The 18,995-nt window shown below is 57.6% G+C and overlaps 3 protein-coding genes across 3 annotated transcripts; all 3 read right to left on the bottom strand.

Moving 5' to 3' along the window:
* Nucleotides 1-732: 732 nt before the first annotated feature.
* LOC118913355 (melanoma-associated antigen 10-like) lies at nucleotides 733-1,818 on the bottom strand. Its single transcript, XM_057495415.1, has one exon. It carries the CDS (start codon nucleotides 1,816-1,818, stop codon nucleotides 733-735), a length of 1,086 nt encoding a protein of 361 aa, XP_057351398.1.
* Nucleotides 1,819-7,185: 5,367 nt separating this feature from the next.
* Nucleotides 7,186-8,304, bottom strand: LOC118913349 (melanoma-associated antigen 10-like). The gene has a single exon (XM_036887284.2). It carries the CDS (start codon nucleotides 8,302-8,304, stop codon nucleotides 7,186-7,188), a length of 1,119 nt encoding a protein of 372 aa, XP_036743179.2.
* Nucleotides 8,305-14,200: 5,896 nt separating this feature from the next.
* Nucleotides 14,201-17,308, bottom strand: LOC118913354 (melanoma-associated antigen 10-like). The gene is made up of 3 exons (XM_036887288.2): nucleotides 17,236-17,308; nucleotides 15,192-15,357; nucleotides 14,201-15,104 (listed from the first exon to the last, which is right to left on the bottom strand). The coding sequence occupies exons 1-3, from the start codon at nucleotides 17,306-17,308 to the stop codon at nucleotides 14,201-14,203; spliced, it is 1,143 nt and encodes a 380-aa protein (XP_036743183.2).
* Between the last annotated feature and the right edge of the window lie 1,687 nt (nucleotides 17,309-18,995).

Here is an 18,995-nt window from a genome sequence, read left to right as displayed (position 1 = left end):
CGCCAGAAGCCGCAGAAGGCCCAGCTCGGTGCATGGGGACTGCACGCCCTCCCCTGCAGCCGCGCCTCACCCCTTCCTTTACTAAAGGTTCTGTGGTCCTGGGGCACACCTCCCACCTTCCTTATAGGGCAGCAGCTCCTAGACTATCGCTCTTAGGTGGGTGCGTGGAGGTGGGTAGGTGTCCTGCTTACCCAGTGGCCCACCGCTAACACAGGGCCTTCCAGTGAGCAGAGGCTCGGGGAATTTGGGAGAGTAAATGAGCCAGGGAGCAGGAATGTCATTTATTACAATTTAATTTCTTCTACATCCTTGAAAAAGCTAAGAAAATCTAGATACATATATTTTTTCATACATTTATAGACTAAAAATTATAAGAGAATACAAAAATTAACCATTAAAATTATTTTCCAAATTTCACTGCTACATTTGTTCCCATTTACAAGGAAATTTTTATTCTAATGCCACGGGAAGTTACAAGCTACAAAGAATATGATAGGTTTTCCATCTTGTTTTACAAAATAGCAAAACTATTTGTAATCAACCAGATAAACAGCAGTAAATGTGTGAGCAATGTCCATGTACAATTCTATTCTGATGATAGGAAACTTTCTAAAACAACTAAAATCTGAAAATCCCAAAAATAAAAGAAGATCAATTGCCCCAGCCTTGCCCTCCACCGCTTCGTTCACTGACTGGCCTTTGACAACACAGAGGGGACAGGGTGCATAGACGTCACTCAGGGCAGAAGCCAGGGGACGTTCCACTAGAACTTGCACCGGCCACGGCGGCAGCATCGTCTGCGGCGGCAATGCTAGCCTGGCCTGGCCCTTCCTGATCTCTCACATCCTCCTCATACAAGGGAAGACAGGCATTAGCGGTGCTATCTTTGACCTTGGCCATAAACTCCAGGACTTCCACCGCGTCTGTCTCCATGTGCGCCCTGGGGCCCCAGAGCAGGTGGAAGCGAGTGGGATTGCTGTCGGACACCTGCTGGTACTCCAGGTACTGCTCCTTCACCCAGACCTGGGTGATGAGCTCCCTGGGGTCCCCGAAGATGAAGTGCTCCCTCCCGTGAAATATCCCCACAACAATCAGCATTTGCCACACCTTTCCCTCAGGGACTGAGCCACCCTCCATGAAGATTAAGGTCAGGAGAGACAGCAGGAGGCCGCTTTTGGGCAGGCTCTGCTCATAGCTCAGCTGCCCGCGGTAGGTGAGGCCCGGGGCTGTGACCAGGATGTAGGAGTGGTCGCTGGGATCCCCTTCCTTCACGTCGATGCCAAAGGCCAGCTGCAAGCACTTGGAGACGCAGCTGAAGATCACAGGGAACTGGTCCTCGTGATCCAGGCCCAGCACTTCCAGCATCTCCGCCCTTGTGGTCGACTCCACGGCAAGGTACTTGAGGAGCAGGAAGGCGACCAGCTGAGCTGTCTTGTCGTTAATCACGATACTGGTAACGGATCTGGCTTCTGGAGGGACCTGTGAAGTGCCCAGACCCTCCTCCACTGTGCTGCCGGAGCCACCATCGGATTGTGTGGATGGCACGGAGGCAGAGGCAGTGGGGGAGGGGCAGACACGCTCAGGGCCCTGGAGGGGATTCGGGGTGGGTGAAACCATAGAAACCTCTTCCTCACCCCTTGAGATAACAGGACAGCAAGAGGGGGAGGAGGGAAAGGAGGAGCACGTGGAGGAGGAGGAAGAATCAACCTCTTCTGTCGCCCCAGGGTCCTGTGCACCCACGAGGCCCTGGGTCTCCGTTAGGGTTGGAAGGCCTTCCTCGAGCATGTAGCGCCGTCGCTTCCTGAGATGACCAGGCATGACTTGTTGAGCAGCTGGAGGAAAGGAGCAACAGCAGGAGGTGGGTGCTGCGGACCCTGGCGCCTGGGGGGAGAGGGAGCGTCAGAGGCCTGGGCACAGACACAGGCCCCTGGCAGCCCATACACAGGCTCCTTCCAGGGCTCCTCTTTGGGGGTGAGCACCTGCCCCCCAGGGGTCTCCCCTGCTACAGGTGCACCCCGGGGCTCTGGTGCTGGGCGACGGGGACCCTCTGTCAGGGTGACGTCTGCGGCCGTCCCAACAGGTCACTAGGCCCAGGAGTTCCCAGGGCGATGGAAGGCAGGGCCTGAGGTGGGCTCCGGGGACGCCCTCGGCCCTCCCTCCTGGCCTCCCGTTGACCCCCGGTGGGTCTGTGCCCCCGCCCTCAGCCCACCTGGGGTCCCTCCTCAGACCGAGGCCTTCCCTCTCACAATTCAAAATGGCGGGCAGGGACATGGGTGCGGCATGTGGGAGGCGGTGCTCAGCCTGAGGACCCTCCAAGGGCTTATTTGAGCAACGGCATGGCCCCCTTGATTCTTGGGTGGGGGCCCTCAGGCCTCCCCCGCGGTTCTACCTGGTGTCCTTGCGGGTGATGTGAATCCGGTGAGTGACCTGAACCTGGCGACCGACACCGAGGCCTTCCCGTCCCTCAGGCCTCCCTGGCAGAAGCTTATGACGTCACATCCGGAAGCCGGGTCGGAGCGCCCCCTGGAGGCTGCCAGGATGAGCGCACAAGGATTCCGGGGCGGGGTGGGGGATCCTCGCTCCTCCCCCTGGGCCTCCCGTAAACCCCGCCTTCTCCCACCTGCTGCAGCTCACGAGGCCCAGGGCTCTGCCTCCCCAGGTCCCTAGTGGATGTGGTGTGGTGGTGGGATGCGGGGAGGTGGGGCAGTGGGGGGATGGGTGGGGTATGTGGGGGGTCGGATGTTGGGTACATGGGGGGAGGTGTGGGGGCGGGTATCGGCAGTGGGGGGGTGGAGGTGAGGGTTTAGGGGAGCTGGGGGGCGGGTGAAGGATGTCAGGGCCAGCTGCTTAGGTTCTTAGCACCCTGGAGCTCCTAAACCGCAGTCTTTCCGGGAGTCCAGGGTCCCTCAGTCTCCCTGGGGGTTCCTCATCATGATTCCCAGTAGGGGCTCGGCCCCCCTCTCGGCTGAACTCAGGCCCTGTTCCTTAGTGGACGTGGTGTGGTGGTGGGATGGGAGGAGGCGGGGCAGTGGGGGGAAGAAGGGGAGATGTGGGGGTCTGAATGTTGGGTGCATGGGGGGAGGTGTGGGGGTGGGTGTCGGCAGTGGGGGGCAGAGGTGTGGTATGGGGATCTGGAGATGGTGGGGCGCTGTGAGGCAGGGTGAGGAGTGGGGGTATCTGGGGGTTGGAAGTCGGTGGTTCGGGGAGTTCGGGGCCAGTGTGGGGGCGCGGTGGTGGGAGGTGGGGTGGAAGTGGCGGTGGAGAGGTGTGGTAGTGAGTGGGGTGGGGGAGGGGTGGTGATAGGTGGGGGAGTGGGGGAGGGGTGAGGGGTGGGAAGTTGGGGGGCGGGAGGTCGGGTAGTGGGAAGCGGGAGGCGGGTTCTGGGGAATGGGGATTTCCGTGGGTGGGGGAGGCAGGTTGGGAGGTGGGGGAGGCGGGTTGGTAGGTGGGGGTCAGGGGCAGTGGAGAGGGGTAGTAGTGAGGTGGGCTGGGTTGCGTCGGTGCCCAGCCCGATGACTCTGTACCGAAGTACCATCCCGGAGCCTTAGGGCTGCCGGCACGGCGGAGCCGGCTTCCGTAACCACCGGCGTCCTGGCGAGCGTGCCCCCCCCCACTCCTCACCAAGGGGGTCCTCCTCAGCCCTGGCAGAGCAGCCCTGCAGCCCCAGGACAGAGGCGAGCTGGGAAGCTGCAGGGCCCCTGGCCATGGGGAGGGTCCGGGAGGAAGCACCCCTTCCCTTGGGGTGGGTGTCTTCACAGCCAGCCAGACTTGAGGCACTTTGTGTGAGAAGGACTTCCTGTTTCCTGAAGAGGCTGAGCGGGTGCAGGGCATTTGCGCAGGTCCTCGGGTCTTAGGCTCGCCGCACATCATGGCCCTGTGCAGTGCCGTAATTTTCCCTCAGTCACCCTCCATCGCTGCAAGAAAGACATTTCCATTCTCTACCTAGTATGTGTGTCCATGTACGCATATAAACAACATACATGTAGATAATATATGTGCGTGTGTTTGTGGTTCAGAAGATGTTCTGCATGTTGCCTGGTTTTTGTAAAGATGAACGTTTTAGAGCACTGTTAGGTGTGCTGATACATAAAGAGGGAGTTACAGAGGTTTCCCATTTATCCCTGTCCCCACCCACTGCTACCCTCCGGAATTATCGACACAGCCACAGAGGGGTGCATTTGTTATCACCCATGAACTTACACTGACCGTCATGATCACCCAAAGGGCTCCTGCCTGGCCTTGTCAATTGCATGGCTTTGGACCAATGGATACAGACACCTTCCATCATGACCTTATCACAGCGAGGACTGTCACTGACTGAAAATTCCCCTGTGCTCTGCCTGTTCCCTCTCCCCCCATGGTCCCGGGCAACCACATGGTTCCTCTTCCCGTCTCCATACTCGCCTCTACAGAGTGTCACACGGTTGGGATCACGCAGTATGGAGCCTTCTCAGGTGGGCTCTTTCACTTAGGCACATGCATTCAAGGTTCCTCCATGCCTCTTCCTGGCTTGATAGCTCATTCCCATATGGCGATGAATCATTTTCCACGGTCTGCATGCCCCACAGTTCATGCATTCACCTACTGCAGGACATCTTGCTTGCATCTAAGTTTTGGCAGGTCTTGAGGCCTCACTATGGGTCAGCTGCCACACCCAGGATATTCTCTGTGTCCAGGTCCCTGACCCTGACTGTCACCCAAGTCGGCTCTAGAACAACGTGCACCAGCTTTGCACAGCTCTGACCCATGAGAGGAGCCGGTCTGGGCAAGGCATCATCAGCGTGAAAGACCCTGCATTAGCCAGGCACGGGGGACCAGAACATAGACACTGGTTCAGAGTCCTCACCATACCCAGGAAGGTGCGCCTGAGGCCAATGGGAATGGTAGCTATGCCTACAGACAAGTGGGCGTGGGCCAGGCGTTAGGCATGGGCACACCCCGTGTAACATCACATCAGCACCTCAACCTGTCCCTGTGCCCAGTTGACAGGTCAGCAAAGGGAGGCATAGAGAGTTCACGGGAAGGCTGGGCTGCAGAGCAGCAGGACTCTGATTCCAGCCAGGTGCCTCCCGGTAACTCGGGAGCCGAAGGGGGCAGGCCCCTGAAGGAGTCCTTGCAGCCAGCTTCCTGTGCAGGGGCTACTGTGTTGAAGGCGTCCACCCCTGCCCGAGCATGTCACGTCTAAGGGTCCAATGGCCATGACTGCAACCCCGGGTGTGGGGGAACCAGCGGGCCCTGTGTTCCATGCCTCATGGCCCGAGAATTAATGCACGGCTCCTGGGGAGCTTCTTGTAGTAAAGGCTGTGACAGCGCTTCGGCTGAAACTGGAGAGGCAAGGAGTCATCACCTGGCCCCCCCTAAGTACGAGCGGATTGCCAGTGCAGTGTCCCTGCGAGGCCAGGCGAGAGTCCAGACGGATGTGCACGAGCACTTGACGTCCATGCTATTCACCATTGCACAGTAGACGCCCCGCACACGCAGCTGTGCCCGTTTGTTAGGACACACCCACCCACCTTCTGTGGCAAGCCGTTCAAGTCCAGGCTCACAGCTAAGATTCAAATCATTGTCTGCATCTCAGCAAGGGGGACACCCCCTTCCCTCGAGGGCCCCTATTGCACTTCCCAGGCAATAACCTCCAATAGCTCAGCAGGCCCTGCTTTTCACGTAAGGTCACACTCTAACCTGACAGTCACTGCTGTGGGCCCACACGGACCCCGGCACAGATGGGCTCTTTACCTAGGGGTGGTGCTTTCTCGTCTTCTTGGGACCCCAGCCTTTAACACCTGCTCCTAGGAAAGGATTTCTTCCCGTGACACCTTGGGGAAGCTGCAGCTCAACTGGCCACTGAACATGCACTCACCCCAAATTGCAGCTCTGCCCACCTTCCTCCCGGAGGATATTTTACTCACTTTGAGGGCCGGGTCGCTTCCCCAGCTGGAGCAACAACCTACAGGTTCCTAGAAAGGAAGTCCGCCTCCCACGTCTTCCCTCTTGGGCAGCTTCTCTTCCTTCAAATCACCGATTTTGATTCATTTCATCCCCCTGGACCTCTACCCTTGCTTACCATGGGTTAAAGGGAACTCAGGGCTACCGATAACAGTGTCGTTTCCAGGGACTCAGTACTCGCCCTCCCAGGCCAGGGATAAGACAGCCCACCACTGACTTCTGGGCATCACTTCAAGGGGCGGGACCCTTATGCCTCTGCAAATTCTTGCAGATGATGGCTATGCAACACCTAGGGTGGCGGGCACTGCCTTCAATTTGCACTGGGGCGAGAGCCGAGGGCACCCCCTTGCCGTCCCCGAGTAGACCTCACCGGGTTTGCCCAAGTCCCAAAAGGGACTAATCAGAACAACATTGCATTTCAGCCTTGCCTCTCACCCCTAAGCTCACCATCCTCCATGCTGGCTCTGCTCCCACCCAGCCACACTGCCCTGGATCCCACAGGAGGAATGGTGACGCCTGGAGCTGCAGAGGGCCCAGCTTGGGGCATGGGGACTGCACGCCCTCCCCTGCAGCCGCGCCTCACCCCTTCCTTTACTAAAGGTTCTGTGGTCCTGGGGCACACCTCCCACCTTCCTTATAGGGCAGCAGCTCCTAGACTATCTCTCTTAGGTGGGTGCGTGGAGGGGGGGTGTCCTGCTTACCCAGTGGCCCACCGCTAACACAGGGCCTTCCAGTGAGCAGAGGCTCGGGGAATTTGGGAGAGTAAATGAGCCAGGGAGCAGGAATGTCATTTATTACTATTTAATTTCTTCTACATCCTTGAACAAGCTAAGAAAATCTAAATACATATCTTTTTTCATACAACTATAGACTAAAAATTATGAGAATACAAAAATTAACCATTAAAATTATTTTCCGTATTTCACTGCTAAATTTGTTCCCATTTCCAAGGAAATTTTTATTCTAATGTCACGGGAAGTTACAGCTACAAAGAATATGTTAGGCTTTCCATCTTGTTTTACAAAATAGCAGAACTATTTCTAATCAACCAGATAAACAGCAGTAAATGTGTGAGCAATGTCCATGTACAATTCTATTCTGATGATAGGAAACTTTCTAAAACAACTAAAATCTGAAAATACCAAAAATAAAAGAAGATAAATTGCCCCAGCCTTGCCCTCCACCACTTCGTTCACTGCCTGGCCTTTGACAACACAGAGGGGACAGGGTGCATAGACGTCACTCAGGGCAGAAGCCAGGGGACGTTCCACTAGAACTTGCACCGGCCACGGCGGCAGGATCATCTGCGGCGGCAATGCTAGCCTGGCCTGGCCCTTCCTGATCTCTCACAGCCTCCTCATACCAGGGAAGACAGGCATTAGTGGTGCTATCTTTGACCTTGGCCATAAACTCCAGGACTTCCACCGCGTCGGTCTCCATGTGTGCCCTGTGGCCCCAGCGCAGGTGGAAGCGAGCTGGATTGCTGTCGGGCACCTGCTGGTACTCCAGGTACTGCTCCTTCACCCAGACCCCAATGATGAGCTTCCTGGGGTCCCCGAAGATGAAGTGCTCCCTCCCGGGAAATATCCCCATGACAATCAGCATTTGCCACACCTTTCCCTCAGGGACTGAGCCACCCTCCATGAAGATTAAGGTCAGGAGAAACAGCAGGAGGCCGCTTTTGGGCAGGCTCTGCTCATAGCTCAGCTGCCCGCGGTAGGTGAGGCCCGGGGCTGTGACCAGGATGTAGGAGTGGTCGCTGGGATCCCCTTCCTTCACGTCGATGCCAAAGGCCAGCTGCAAGCACTCGGAGATGCAGCTGAAGATCACAGGGAACTGGTCCTCGTGATCCTGGCCCAGCACCTCCAGCATCTTCACCCTCGTGGTCGGCTCCACGGCAAGGTACTTGAGGAGCAGGAAGGCCACCAGCTGAGCTGTCTTGTCGTTAATCACGATACTGGTAACGGATCTGGCTTCTGGAGGGACCTGTGAAGTGCCCAGACCCGCCTCCACTGTGCTGCCGGAGCCACCATCGGATTGTGTGGATGGCACGGAGGCAGAGGCAGTGGGGGAGGGGCAGGCACGCTCAGGGCCCTGGAGGGGACCTGGGGTGGGTGAAACCATAGAAACCTCTTCCTCACCGCTTGATATATAAGCAAAGCAAGAGAAAGAGGAGGGGGAGGACGAGGAGGGGGAGGACGAGGACGTGGAGGAGGCAGAGGATGTGGAGGAGGAGGAGGAAGCAACCTCCTCTGTCGCCCCAGGGTCCTGTGCACCCACGAGGCCCTGTGTCTCTGTTAGGGTCGGACGGCCTTTCTTGGGCATGTAGCGCTGTCGCTTCGTGGGACGACGAGGCATGACTTGTTGAGCAGCTGGAGGGAAGGAGCAACAGCAGGAGGTGGGTGCTGCGGACCCTGGCGCCTGGGGGGAGAGGGAGCGTCAGAGGCCTGGGCACAGACACAGGCCCCTGGCAGCCCATACACAGGCTGCTTCCAGGGCTCCTCTTTGGGGTTGAGCACCTGCCTCCCAGGGGTCTCCCCTGCTACAGGTGCACCCCGAGGCTCTGGTGCTGGGCGACGGGGACCCTCTGTCTGGGGTAGGAGAGCCGTGGGAACACAGGTTGGGGGCCCCACCTTGACTCCTGGCTTGGCCTGGGCCTCTGCGGGTCTGCGACCTCAGGACAGGTGCCTCACACCAAGGCCTTCTTCACCTGCCGGTTCCCGGATTCCCTGAAAGAGGTCATGAGGGGGCACCTCGCTGCCAGGACTCTGCCATCCCAGCTCTGGGCTCCCAGTGCCGACAGGAGGGGTGGTCCCTTGCCCAAGGGCGGCCCTGCTCCTTAACCCAGTCCCAGTCCCCAGTCCCTCTGAGGCCCGGAGGAGGAAGTCAGGGCACACCGCGTGTAATCACTCCGCCCCGGGGCCTCCCATGGCTGACAGGCAGGGGCGGCTCCTCTGGGGCCCCTTGTCCTCCTCCCTCAGGGTCCTCACCACAACGCGCGCACGGCCTGTGATCCTGTGAATGTTGACCGGGGCCAGTCCCCTCAGACCAAGGCCCTGCCTGCCCTGAGACACTCCTGGGTGACGTCTGCGGCCGTCCCAACAGGTCACTAGGCCCAGGAGTTCCCAGGGCGATGGAAGGCAGGGCCTGAGGTGGGCTCCGGGGACGCCCTCGGCCCTCCCTCCTGGCCTCCCGTTGACCCCCGGTGGGTCTGTGCCCCCGCCCTCAGCCCACCTGGGGTCCCTCCTCAGACCGAGGCCTTCCCTCTCACAATTCAAAATGGCGGGCAGGGACATGGGTGCGGCATGTGGGAGGCGGTGCTCAGCCTGAGGACCCTCCAAGGGCTTATTTGAGCAACGGCATGGCCCCCTTGATTCTTGGGTGGGGGCCCTCAGGCCTCCCCCGCGGTTCTACCTGGTGTCCTTGCGGGTGATGTGAATCCGGTGAGTGACCTGAACCTGGCGACCGACACCGAGGCCTTCCCGTCCCTCAGGCCTCCCTGGCAGAAGCTTATGACGTCACATCCGGAAGCCGGGTCGGAGCGCCCCCTGGAGGCTGCCAGGATGAGCGCACAAGGATTCCGGGGCGGGGTGGGGGATCCTCGCTCCTCCCCCTGGGCCTCCCGTAAACCCCGCCTTCTCCCACCTGCTGCAGCTCACGAGGCCCAGGGCTCTGCCTCCCCAGGTCCCTAGTGGATGTGGTGTGGTGGTGGGATGCGGGGAGGTGGGGCAGTGGGGGGATGGGTGGGGTATGTGGGGGGTCGGATGTTGGGTACATGGGGGGAGGTGTGGGGGCGGGTATCGGCAGTGGGGGGGGTGGAGGTGAGGGTTTAGGGGAGCTGGGGGGCGGGTGAAGGATGTCAGGGCCAGCTGCATAGGTTCTTAGCACCCTGGAGCTCCGAAACTGCAGTCTTTCCGGGAGTCCAGGGTCCCTCAGTCTCCCTGGGGGTTCCTCATCATGATTCCCAGTAGGGGCTCGGCCCCCCTCTCGGCTGAACTCAGGCCCTGTTCCTTAGTGGATGTGGTGTGGTGGTGGGATGGGAGGAGGCGGGGCAGTGGGGGGAAGAAGGGGAGCTGTGGGGGGTTGAATGTTGGGTGCATGGGGGGAGGTGTGGGGGTGGGTGTCGGCAGTGGGGGTGCAGAGGAGTGGGATGGGGATCTGGAGATGGTGGGGCGCTGTGAGTTGGGGTGAGGAGTGGGGGTATCTGGGGGTTGGAAGTCGGTGGTTCGGGGAGTTCGGGGCCAGTGTGGGGGCGCGGTGGTGGGAGGTGGGGGTGGAAGTGGCGGTGGATAGGTGTGGTAGTGAGGTGGCGTGGGGGAGGGGTGGTGATAGGTGGGCGAGAGGGGGAGGGGTGTGGGAAGTTGAGGGGTGAGAAATTGGGGGTTGGGAGGTCGGGTGGTGGGAAGAGGGGCTGGGTTCTGGGGAATGGGGATTTACGTGGGTGGGGGAGGCTGGTTGGGAGGTGGGGGTGGCGGGTTGGGAGGTGGGTGTCAGAGGCAGTGGAGAGGGGTAGTAGTGAGGTGGGCTGGGTTGCTTCGGTGCCCAGCCCGATGACTCTGTACCGGAGGACCATCCCGGAGCCTCAGGGCTGCCGGCACGGTGGAGCCGGCTTCCATAACCACCGGCGTCCTGGCGCGCGCGAACCCCCCCCCCACTCCTCACTGAGGGGGGTCCTCCTCAGCCCTGGCAGAGCAGCCCTGCAGCCCCAGAACAGAGGCGAGCTGGGAAGCTGCAGGGCCCCTGGCCATGGGGAGGGTCCGGGAGGAAGCACCCCTTCCCTTGGGGTGGGTGTCTTCACAGCCAGCCGGACTCGAGGCACTTTGTGTGAGAACGACTTCATGTTTCCTGAAGAGGCTGAGTGGGTGCAGGGCGTTTGCCCAGGTCCTCGGGTCTTAGGCTCGCCGCACATCATGGCCCTGTGGAGTGCCGCGATTTTCCCTCAGTCACCCTCCATCGCTGCAAGAAAGACATTTCCATTCTCTACCTAGTATTTGTGTCCATGTATGCATATAAACAACATACATGTAGATAATATATGCACGTGTGTTTGTGGTTCAGATGTTGTGCCTGTTGCCCGGTTTTTGTAAAGATGAACGTTTTAGAGCACTGTTAGGTGTGCTGATACATAAAGAGGGAGTTACAGAGGTTTCCCGTTTATCCCTGTCCCCAACCACTGCTACCCCCCAGAATTATTGACACAGCCACAGAGGGGTGCATTTGTTATCACCCATGAACTTACACTGACCGTCATGATCACCCAAAGGGTTCCCGCCTGGCCTTGTCAATTGCATGGCTTTGGACCAATGGATACAGATGCCTTCCATCATGACCGTATCACAGCGAGGACTGTCACTGCCTGAAAATTCCCCTGTGCTCTGCCTGTTCCCTCTCCCCCCATGGTCCCGGGCAACCACATGGGTTCTCTTCCCGTCTCCGTACTCTGGCTTCTACAGACTGTCTCACGGTTGGGATCACGCAGTATGGAGCCTTCTCAGGAGGGCTCTTACGCTTAGGCACATGCATTCAAGGTTCCTTCATGCCTCTTCCTGGCTTGGTAGCTCATTCCCATATGGCTATGAATCATTTTCCACGGTCTGCATGCCCCACAGTTCATGCATTCACCTACTGCAGGACATCTTGCTTGCATCTACGTTTCGGCAGGTCTTGAGGCCTCACTATGGGTCAGCTGCCACACCCAGGATATTCTCTGTGTCCAGGTCCCTGACCCTGACTGTCACCCAACTTGGCTCTAGAAGAAAGTGCACCAGGTTTGCACAGCTCTGACCCATGAGAGGAGCCGGTCTGGGCAAGGCATCGTCAGCGTGAAAGACCCTGCATCAGCTAGGCACGGGGGACCAGAACATAGACACTGGTTCAGAGTCCTCACCATACCCAGGAAGGTGCGCCTGAGGCCCATGGGAAATGTAGATATGCCCACAGACCAGTGGGCATGGGCCAGGCATTAGGCATGGGGCACACCCCGTGTAACCTCACACCAGCACCTCAACCTGTCCCTGTGCCCAGTTGACAGATCAGCAAAGGGAGGCATAGAGAGTACACGGGAAGGCTGGGCTGCAGAGCAGCAGGACTCTGATTCCAGCCAGGTGCCTCCCGGTAACTCGGGAGCCGAAAGGGCCAGGCCCCTGAAGGAGTCCTTGCAGCCAGCTTCCTGTGCGGGGGCTCCTGTGTTGAAGGCGTCCACCCCTGCCCGAGCATGTCACGTCTAAGGGTTCAATAGCCATGACTGCAGACCCGGGTGTGGGGAAACCAGGAGGCCCTGTGTTCCGTGGCCCGAGAATTAATGCACGGCCCTTGGGGTGCTTCTTGTAGTAAGGGCTGTGACAATGCTTCTGCTCAAACTGGAGAGGCAAGGAGTTGTCAGCTGGCCCTTCCTAAGTACGAGCGGACTGCCAGTGCAGTGTCCCTGTGAGGCCAGGAGAGAGTCCAGACGGATGTGCACGAGCACTTGACGTCCATGCTATTCACCATTGCACAGTAGACGCCCCGCACACGCAGCTGTGCCCGTCTGTTAGGACACACCCACCCACCTTCTGAGGCAGGTCCTTCAAGTCCAGGCTCACAGCTAAGATTCAAATCATTGTCTGCATCTCAGCAGGGGGGACACCCCCTTCCCTCAAGGGCCCCTATTGCACTTCCCAGGGCAATAACCTCTAATAGCTCAGCAGGCCCTGCTTTCCACTTAAGGTCACAGTCTTAACCTGAGAGTCACTGCTGTGGGCCCACACACTTGTGCCCCAGCTGAACACAGGGACCCCGGCACAGATGGGCTCTTTACCTAGGGGTGGTGCTTTCTTGTCTTCTTGGGACCCCAGCCTCTAACACCTGCTCCTCGGAAAGGATTTCTTCCCATGACACCTTGGGGAAGCTGCAGCTCAACTGGCCACTGAACATGCACTCACCCCAAATTGCAGCTCTGCCCACCTTCCACCCGAAGGATATTTTACTCACTTTGAGGGCCGGGTCGCTTCCCCAGCTGGAGCAACAACCTACAGGCTCCCAGAAAGGAAGTCTGCCTCCCACGTCTTCCCTCTTGGGCAGCTTCTCTTCCTTCAAATCACCGATTTTGATTCATTTCATCCCCATGGACCTCTACCCTTGCTTACCATGGGTTAAAGGGAACTCAGGGCCACCGATAACAGTGTCGTTTCCAGGGACTCAGTACTCGCCCTCCCGGGCCAGGGAGAAGACGGCCCACCACTGACTTCTGGGCATCACTTCAAGGGGCGGGACCCTCATACCTCTGCAAATGCTTGCAGATGATGGCCATGCGACACCTCGGGTGGCGGGCGCTTTTTTCAATGGCACTGGGGCGAGAGCCCAGGGCAACTCCCTTGCCGCCCCCGAGGAGGCATCACCGGATTTGCCCGAGCCCCGAAAGGGACTAATCAGAGCAACGTTGCATTTCAGCCTTGCCTCTCACCCCTAAGCTCGCCATCCGCCAGGCTGGCTCTGACCCCACCCAGCCTCACTGCCCTGGATCCCACAGGAGGAATGGTGGCGCCTGAAGCCGCAGACGGCCCAGCTCGGTGCATGGGGACTGCACGCCCTCCCCTGCAGCCGCGCCTGCTCACCCCTTCCTTTCCTAAAGGTTGTGTGGTCCTGGGGCACACTTCTCACCTTCCTTATAGGGCAGCAGCTCCTAGACTATCGCTCTTAGGTGGGTGCGTGGAGTTGGGTAGGTGTCCTGGTTACCCAGTGGCCCACCGCTAACACAGGGCCTTCCAGTGAGCAGAGGCTCGGGGAATTTGGGAGAGTAAATGAGCCAGGGAGCAGGAATGTCATTTATTACTATTTCATTTCTTCTATACACTTGAACACGCTAAGAAAATCTTGATCCATATCTTTTTTCATACAACTATAGACTAGTAATTATGAGAGAATACAAAAATTAAGCATTTAAATTAATTTCTCTATTTCACTGCTAAATTTGTTCCCATTCCCAAGGAAATTCTTATTCTAATGCCACGGGAAGTTACAAGCTACAAAGAATATGATAGGTTTTCCATCTTGTTTTACAAAATAGCAAAACTATTTGTAATCAACCAGATAAACAGCAGTAAATGTGTGAGCAATGTCCATGTACAATTCTATTCTGATGATAGGAAACTTTCTAAAACAACTAAAATCTGAAAATCCCAAAAATAAAAGAAGATCAATTGCCCCAGCCTTGCCCTCCACCGCTTCGTTCACTGACTGGCCTTTGACAACACAGAGGGGACAGGGTGCATAGACGTCACTCAGGGCAGAAGCCAGGGGACGTTCCACTAGAACTTGCACCGGCCACGGCGGCAGGATCATCTGCGGCGGCAATGCTAGCCTGGCCTGGCCCTTCCTGATCTCTCACAGCCTCCTCATACCAGGTAAGACAGGCATTAGCGGTCCTATCTTTGACCTTGGCCAAAAAGTCCAGGACTTCCACCGCGTCGGTCTCCATGTGGGCCCTGGGGCCCCAGAGCAGGTGGAAGCGAGCGGGATCGCTGTCGGGAACCTGGTGGTACTCCAGGTACTTTTCCTGCACCCAGACCCCGATGATGAGCTCCCTGGGGTCCCCGAAGATGAAGTGCTCCCTCCCGGGAAATATCCCTAAGACACCCAGCATTTCCCACACCTTTTCCTCAGGGACTGAGCCACCCTCCATGAAGATAATGCTCAGGAGCAACAGCAGGAGGCTGCTCTTGGGCAGGGTCTCCTCATTGTGCAGCTGCCCGCTGTAGGTGATGTCCAGGGCTATGACCAGGATGTAGGAGTGGTCACTGGGATCCACTTCCTCCATGTCGATGCCAAAGGCCAGCTGCAAGCACTCGGAGACGCAGCTGAAGAACAGAGAGAAGTATTCCTGGTGATCCAGGCCCAGCACCTCCAGCATCTCCGCCCTCGTGGTCGGCTCCACGGCAAGGTACTTGAGGAGCAGGAAGGCCATCAGCTTAGTTGTCTTGTCGTTAATCACGACACTGGGAAAGGATCTGCCTTCTGGAGGGACCTGTGAAGTGCCCAGACCCGCCTCCACTGTGCTGCCGGAGCCACCATCGGATTGTGTGGATGGCACGGAGGCAGAGGCAGTGGGGGAGGGGCAGGCACGCTCAGGGCCCTGGAGGGGACTCGGGGTGGGTGAAACCATAGAAACCTCTTCCTCATTGCTTGAGATATGAGCAAAGCAAGAGGAAGAGGAGGAGGAAGAGGAGGAGGGGGATGAGGACATGGAGGAGGAGGAGGAGGAGGAGGACGTGGAGTAGGCGGAGGACGTGGAGGAGGAGGAGGAAGCAACCTCCTCTGTCGCCCCAGGGTCCTGTGCACCCACGAGGCCCTGGGTCTCTGTTAGGGTTGGAAGACCTTCCTCAGGCATGTAGCGCCGTCGCTTCCTGGGATGACCAGGCATGACTTGTTGAGCAGCTGGAGGGAAGGAGCAACAGCAGGAGGTGGGTGCTGCGGACCCTGGCGCCTGGGGGGAGAGGGAGCGTCAGAGGCCTGGGCACAGACACAGGCCCCTGACAGCCCATACACAGGCTGCTTCCAGGGCTCCTCTTTGGGGGTGAGCACCTGCCTCCCAGGGGTCTCCCCTGCTACAGGTGCACCCCGAGGCTCTGGTGCTGGGCGACGGGGACCCTCTGTCTGGGATAGGAGAGCCCTGGGAACACAGTCAGGTTGGGGGCCCCACCTTGACTCCTGGCTTGGCCTGGGCCTCTGTGGGTCTGTGACCTCAGGACAGGTGCCTCACACCAAGGCCTTCTTCACCTGCCGGTTCCCAGATTCCCTGAAAGAGGTCATGAGGGGGCACCTCGGTGCCAGGACTGCCATCCCAGCTCTGGGCTCCCAGTGCCGACAGGAGGGGTGGTCCCTTGCCCAAGGTCGGCCCTGCTCCTTAACCCAGTCCCAGTCCCCAGTCCCTCTGAGGCCCGGAGGAGGAAGTCGGGGCACACCGCGTGTAATCACTCCGCCCCGGGGCCTCCCATGGCTGACAGGCAGGGGCGGCTCCTCTGGGGTCCCTTGTCCTCCTCCCTCAGGGTCCTCACCACAATGCGGGCACGGCTTGGGATCCTGTGAATGTTGATGGGGGCCGTCCCCTCAGACCAAGGCCCTCCCTGCCCTGAGACACTCCTGGGTGACGTCTGCGGCCGTCCCAACAGGTCACTAGGCCCTGGAGTTCCCAGGGTGATGGAAGGGTTCTAGGGGCGCCCTTGCCCCTCCCTTCTGGCCTTCCATTCACCCAGGTGGGTCTGTGTCCCCAGCCTCGGCCCATCGGGATTCCCTCTCAGATCGAGGCCTTCCCTCTCACAATTCAAAATGGCGGGAGGGGACATGGGTGTGGCATGCCGTGGCAGTGCCCAGCCTGAGGACACTCCCGGGGCCTCCTTGGGCGACAGCATGCGCCCCCTGAATTCTTGGGCGGGGGCCCTCAGGCCTCCCGTGCGGTTCTACCTGGAGTCCTTGTGCGTGACCTGAATCCGGCGTCAGACACCGAGGCCGTCCCGTCCCTCAGGCCTCCCAGTCGGAAGACTAATGACGTCACATCCGGAAGCTGGGTCGGAGCGCCCCCTGGAGGCTGCCGGGAGGAGCGCACAAGGATCCCGGGGTCCTCCCTCCTCCCCCTGGGCCTCCCTTAAACCTCACCTTCTCTCACCTGCCTCAGCTCACGAGGCCCAAGGCTCTGTCTCCCCAGGTCCTTAGTAGATGTGGTGTGGTGCTGGGATGTGGGGAGGTGGGGCAGTGGGGGGAAGAAGGGGGGATGTGGGGGTCGGATATTGGGTGCATGGGGGAGGTGTGGGGGCTGCTGTTGGGAGGTGTGGGTGGGCAGAGGTCTGGGATGGGGATCTGGGGATGGTGGGGAACTGTGAGGTGGGGTGAGGAGTGGGGGTATCTGGGGGTCGGAAGTCAGTGGTTCGGGGAGTTCAGGGCCAGTGTGGGGGCACAGTGGTGGGAGGTGTGGGGTGGAAGTGGTGGTGGAGAGGTGTGGTAGTGAGGTACTGTGGGGGTGGGGTGGTGATAGGTGGGGGAGTGGGGGAGGGGTGCGGGAAGGTGAGGGCTGGGAAGTTGGGGGCTGGAGGTCGGGTGGTGGGACGCGGGGGCGGGTTCTGGGGAATGGGAAGTTCGGTGGGTGGGGGAGGTGGGGGGAAGGGGAGAGAAGGGGCGTTGGAGATGGTGTTGGGGGTGGGAAGTTCCATGCGTGGGGGGAGGCGGGTTGGGAGGTGGTTGAAAGGGGCACTGCAGAGGGCTAGCAGGGAGGTGGGCTGGGTTGCGTCGGTGCCCAGCCCGACTCTGTAGCCAGACGACCATCCCGGAGCCTCAGGGCTGCTGGCACATCATCGGAGCCGGCTTCCGTGACCACCGGCGTCCTGGCGCGCATCGCCCCCACTCCTCACCGAGGGGGGTTGTCCTTAGCCCTGGCAGAGCAGCCCTGCAGCCCCAGGACAGAGGCTTCCTGGGAAGTTGCAGGGCCCCTGGCCATGGGGAGGGTCCGGGAAGAAGGATAACTTCGCTTGGAGTCTCTTCACAGGCACTGTGACTTCTGGAATATTATATGTATAATTTCCTGAAAGAATTCCTACACTTACATCTGTAGTTCACTGGTTATTCTGTGACTAGTCCATTCATTACATTCCAGTAAAATAGCTTCTTGACACATCCGTGTTTACCCACAAAGGTGCTTTCAGATGGCCGTAACACACACTCCAGATTCATGTGTCTCAACGCCGTCTTCCCTGCTGCCCCAGTGTTTCTTCAGGGCGGCTGACAGGTGCGGTCTGAGGGAAGGCTTCACATCTGTGCAGTGAAGCGGGGGCCAAAGGTTACAATATTTCCTCTCCTCCTCCCTGTGCCCTGCATCCCTGCTGCCTCCAAGCCCCTCCACCTTCCCTGATGCTCCCCAAGACCTCACCTCAAACCCAAGCACCAGCTTATGGTGCTCAGGCTCCCCCTGGGCTACCTCATGTTTTGTGATTTAGATTGGGTGGCTTTTTCCCCTCTGCTTCCCTCAATAGTTCTCCAGGTTTGATTTGGGGAGAAGTCAGTCGGCACTCTGAGCTTGATTGTCATTTTGGCAGCTATAGGTAAGGTACTAAAAATATGTAAATCATTTCAGCAGAATTAGTCTGTTTACAATATTCTTGTTCTCATTGATGAATATGATATACTCTCCATTTATTTGGAAGTTTTTACCTGAGTTTTTAGTGAATTGTATAGTTTACCTGTATACTTATAAACAAAGAAACAAATACATGTATATATATAATTATATATGTGATATTTATCGTATGTATATGTGATAATATACATTATAATATGGTTTGCAATTTTACATACAGTTATGTAGATCTTCTACATTTTTGTTAGGCTTCTTCATATGTAATTTTTGGATTTTGGTGCTCTTGTGAATGGGGTCCTTTCTTTTACACGTCCTTATTAGTTACTGATTTTGTGTGGCATTAGTTTTTCACTATAGTTGTACACTATCTGAAGTCTCATTTGCTTGAACATCCCATGTGCATTCCTTTGAATTTTCAAAGCAGATGATCGGATTATCCCCACTTTATTTTCGATATTCATGTATCTGATTTCCCAGCCATCCACGCTCTGGCTTTGAGCTCCAGTGCAGCTGTGACCGGTGGAGGGCAGAGTGCACACGTGCGTGCAGTTCCTGACTGTCATGGGCACGCTTCTAGCATTTCACACTGAAGTATGTTGACTGTCTATTTTAGGAAATAGAAGTTCTTCCAAACTTAGTTTGCTAAAATGTTTAAGTATGAGCTTGTCTTGGATTTCTTTAAAAACTTTTTCTTTACCCATGGACGGGAGCAGAAACTTAAAAAAAAATCCCTCTAATTTGTTAATGTAAGGAATTATAATTGAAAGTATTTTCTAATGTTAAATTATATTTTCAATCCTCAGGCACAGAGGCACAGGCTGTTCATTGAATTCACTGCTCTGTTGAATATACAATTATTTTAGGGCATTTGCTGCTGTGTGAGTGAATTTGGCACAAGTATTCTTTTTGTGGTATGTCCACATCTAGTTTTGGAATAGGTAGCCTCGGA

This window comes from Manis pentadactyla, chromosome X (assembly GCF_030020395.1).
Source record: "Manis pentadactyla isolate mManPen7 chromosome X, mManPen7.hap1, whole genome shotgun sequence".
Lineage (NCBI taxonomy): Eukaryota > Metazoa > Chordata > Mammalia > Pholidota > Manidae > Manis > Manis pentadactyla.
The sequence above is the reverse complement of the archived record's forward strand: the minus strand, read 5'-3'. Positions and strand labels throughout refer to the sequence as shown.

Bases quoted from the DNA above. Each gene is read 5' to 3' on its own strand.
- LOC118913355 (XM_057495415.1), bottom strand. From the start codon at position 1,818: ATGCCTGGTCATCTCAGGAAGCGACGGCGCTACATGCTCGAGGAAGGC.
- LOC118913349 (XM_036887284.2), bottom strand. From the start codon at position 8,304: ATGCCTCGTCGTCCCACGAAGCGACAGCGCTACATGCCCAAGAAAGGC.
- LOC118913354 (XM_036887288.2), bottom strand. From the start codon at position 17,308: ATGCGCGCCAGGACGCCGGTGGTCACGGAAGCCGGCTCCGATGATGTG. The intron at 15,358-17,235 runs GTCGTCTGGCTA...CCTTCCCTCCAG, and splicing joins AGCCCTGAGGCTCCGGGATG to CTGCTCAACAAGTCATGCCT. The intron at 15,105-15,191 runs GTCCTCCTCCTC...TCATATCTCAAG, and splicing joins ACGTCCTCCGCCTACTCCAC to CAATGAGGAAGAGGTTTCTA.